Source organism: Abrus precatorius, unplaced genomic scaffold, assembly GCF_003935025.1.
Source record: "Abrus precatorius isolate BTA unplaced genomic scaffold, Abrus_2018 Scaffold11, whole genome shotgun sequence".
NCBI lineage: Eukaryota > Viridiplantae > Streptophyta > Magnoliopsida > Fabales > Fabaceae > Abrus > Abrus precatorius.
This window is the reverse complement of record NW_020874303.1, coordinates 5497769-5501658: the sequence shown is the minus strand read 5'-3', so window position 1 is coordinate 5501658 and position 3890 is coordinate 5497769. Positions and strand designations below refer to the sequence as shown.

Sequence of the window (3890 nt, the reverse complement as noted above, 5' to 3'; positions counted from 1 at the left end):
TTAGTTAATTGTTTACAAAATATTTAAGAACTAACTTGTATAATGAAAACAAGTACAGATGATAAGAGTTCAGAAAAAATAAATTAAAATATTTATAAATATAATATTTTATAATTAATGCTTATTTATATTTTCAAAATATATAATATTAAAATAAAATATTTAATACAGTGTAAAGTAAATTTTATATTTTATAAAATTTAATAAATTTGATATATTTAATAAATTTGATATATTTAAAAAAAAAAATTAAATTAATAAAAACTAATAATTATTAAATTAGTCAAAAATTATTTTTAAAATAAGTAAATGCCTCAAGAAAAGTATAGTAAAAGTAATATAATATATTTTAAACCCGTTTTTCTATATGATGCAAATTTTCAAAGCGCTATAGTCAAAACTAACTTTTTCTCGCATCAATGTGGTGTACACGAGGAAACCGCAATCAACGAAAATGCAAATAATTGCAAAATTGGAGAGTGAGGTCATGAGGATAATGGAATAACTGGCCTAGTGTTAATAACCCGTCTAGGATATGTCTCAATATATTATAAATTTTAATAAAAACATTTTTAATTCTTTAATCATTATTCTTAAGACCATAATTAACAAAATCATTTTTACATGTGTGATTTTTAAATTCATTATATCATTATTTTGTATTTACTTATTATCATAATTTATTATAATTTTTTTAGACTACAAATATTTAAAATCACATGTTAAGATGGAAGAATTTCTTACCAATTGATTCATATAGTATTATACTTTTTATTTTAATATATATATTTTAATAAAAATTTATTAGTTTTTAAGATTTAAACTATTTTAAAAGTCAAAGTTAACAAAACTATTTTTTATAAGATTTTTTAGATTCAATTCTTAAAACTGAATTTACACATAAAATAATAATAATTTTATTAAAAATACATTTAAGTTTAAAAAATATAATAAATATATATTTTTAATACAATAGTATTATTATTAATTACATACCACTAATTCTAACATTTTCTTTTTCTGTAAGATGATTTTTATATTTGCAAGTGGGGAAGAGCTGAGTTGAATAAGAGGTGAGTGTTTCTGTTTTCTCCCCTAATTAAAGTTTATTGGGTGTTGTTAACGCTTTGACAGTACTACCAAACTAGGTAATGGAAAATCAGCCTTCAAACAGCAAAAAGGGAATGGAAGAAGAACTAATCAGAGGGCGTGACATGGCAAATCAGTTACTTGAAGTACTTGCTCATAAATCGAATGGTCAACTTGAACACGATAAAGGGTCAAAGTCAGTGCTATCTTTTGCTGAAGATCTTGTGCGCAAAGTGTTGTGTTCATTCACCAACACCCTTTTGCTCTTGAACTCCAATAATGATGTCTCCGATGAGGTGACGGCGTCTATTACTGTCAAAGATGTCTCTTTGTCTACGAACAGCCTAAGACCGGAGACTTCGAATGAAACTTGCAAGTGTCGCCATATTCTCAACACCAGAAATCGAAGAGGGTCCTACAAGAGGAAGTAAGAACTATAATTCATCTACCCCCATCACACATTAATTAATAAATTCCTTTAAATCATGCATCTATTGAAATAATAAATATTTTTAATAAAAAAATTATTTTTAATTGCTTACCTATAACTCTCGACCTCTCGTTATTGATGTTAACATTTTTTATTTAAACTTGTATTTCTTGCAAATTGTGTGTGATTATTGTTGTTTGGGGGAAAATGAAATGATCCAAATTCATTTCTCAGCATACTAATATTTAAATTTACCTATTTTCTGTCTTAACTCTCAACTGTCAAGTGTAATTTTTTTTATTCATCATTTTTAGGTAATTGAATATTTTGGTTAAATCGAATTCTATGTTTAAAGAACTTGATTTGATTATCTATCTATCTATAAACAAAACCGTATTCTTATTCATCCAATTTAGAAACATTTGTCATGTGTTGTTTTAAACTTCTAGTTTTTTTGGGTGAAGTTGAGGGTCAAACTTAATTGAGAGAAATATAAAGAATAATGTTAGAATATCCTACAAGATTTTTTAATTAATCTTAAGGAAATTTAGAATCATTTTATTGTGATTTAGAATTATTTAATTACAAAAGAATTATTGTTTTAAACTTCATCTGCAGACATAAATGACCATGATTACACAATTATTGGGGTAAATAAGAATCCTACAATTGATATTTTTGTATTCATATATAAGATCAAATGCGCCAACATGGGAGAAGGACAGCTCAATACTGGTTGAAGATGGCCATGAATGGAGAAAGTATGGACAAAAAATGACATTGAATGCCAAATACCTACGGTATTCTTCCCTTTCAAATTCCCCTTCGTCTTCTGTGTGTGCATCCGGCTCCCGTTCATGTATGTATGTGGGAGTATTAACTAAATTATTCATTGATTATTCAACTTTAAATTATAAAATACTTAATTAAGTTTATTGATTTTATTAAATAACTAAATTCAAATTTAGACTTCATTAAATAAATGAGACAAAAAAAAATTATAAGCTTAATATTTTAAGTCTGTAAATAATTTCTGTTTATGTATGTAGTGATCAAAATGTTAATTTTAGATAAGTAAAGAGAATATACTTAGTAAAATAAGAATTCTAGAAAAATCATCCACGCCTAATTTTTCATTTTTAAAGATTGTTTTACTCTCTATCATTTAGTTTATACCTTATCATTAAATTTATCTATCAATTACTAAGTAAACCTAAAACTACTTCAGGAAGATATTAAGTAATTAATTTGACAAAACTCAATTATATCCTTGTATTTTATTTTTTTTTGTATAATCACAAAGTTAGAATTAATAGACACACAAATTGTGCTCAAGGTTACAAGCAGAACAGTATAATTAACACCAACAATTAAGTAGACCTTATTCAAAGCTATAATTAATAGCTTTGAAGAGGTTCTACTCACAACCAAACAATCCACCTATCCATGTTCTAATTAATCCCCAAAAGTATATACAAATCTCCATTACTATTGTATTTTCAAACCAAAATAACAAATTACCTTCTGTTTTTACTTTTGATTTTTAAGTGTGCATTTTAAAATACATTAAAAAAAAATAGAAATGTGAATCTATGAACATTATAATTAATAATAGTATTAAAGTAAATGTGAATTGAAATATGTTATAAACGATGAATCTAACATGGTTGAAATATGTATATAGCAACTACTACAGGTGCACTAACAAGTATGATCAAGGATGCCAAGCAATTAAACAGGTGCAGAGAATTCAAGATGACCCTCCATTGTATCGGACAACGTATTATGGCCATCACACTTGCAAAGGCTCTTTTAATCCTGATATAATTTTGGAACCTATTTCTCCCTCTGCCTCTTCCACGCTACTTAGCTTTAATAATTGCTTTCAAAGCAAACAGGAACACTCGTTTTCATCATCACTGTTTGCATCAATGAAACATGAGCCCATGGAGATGATTCACAATGACCATATTTCTCCAAATCAATTGTCCTCGTCGGAAAACCTCCTATTATGCGATTATGAAATTTATTTCGATTATTCAAGGCATGGCGCTATGCTATCATCCACGGAATCTGTTGAATTTAACAGTGTTTATGAGCACTTTGGATTTTGATGATTAGTTATATGTTTCGATCCTCAAATTTGATTTCTGAGAAAGGCATTGGAGAGTAGCCTTCATCTTGTAATAAAAGAGGTTATATATTAGCTATTTCATTTGCTTAATTTATTTACTTTAATTGTTGTTTTGGTAGATATGATAAATTGTTATATTCTACTTTTGTTAATCATTTGGTGAGTCAAGGACTTCATAAACTAATTTTATTAACTTTTTTATTCTGGAAGGTAGTATAAAATTTATCTTGAGAGGGG

General features: G+C 26.7%; 1 protein-coding gene across 1 annotated transcript; it reads left to right on the top strand.

Annotated features, from left to right (window-relative positions):
• Positions 1-1151: 1151 nt before the first annotated feature.
• On the top strand, positions 1152-3633 carry LOC113855508 (WRKY DNA-binding transcription factor 70-like). Its single transcript, XM_027487151.1, has 3 exons — positions 1152-1516; positions 2215-2319; positions 3204-3633. Exons 1-3 carry the CDS (start codon positions 1152-1154, stop codon positions 3631-3633), a joined length of 900 nt encoding a protein of 299 aa, XP_027342952.1.
• The last annotated feature ends 257 nt before the right edge of the window (positions 3634-3890 follow it).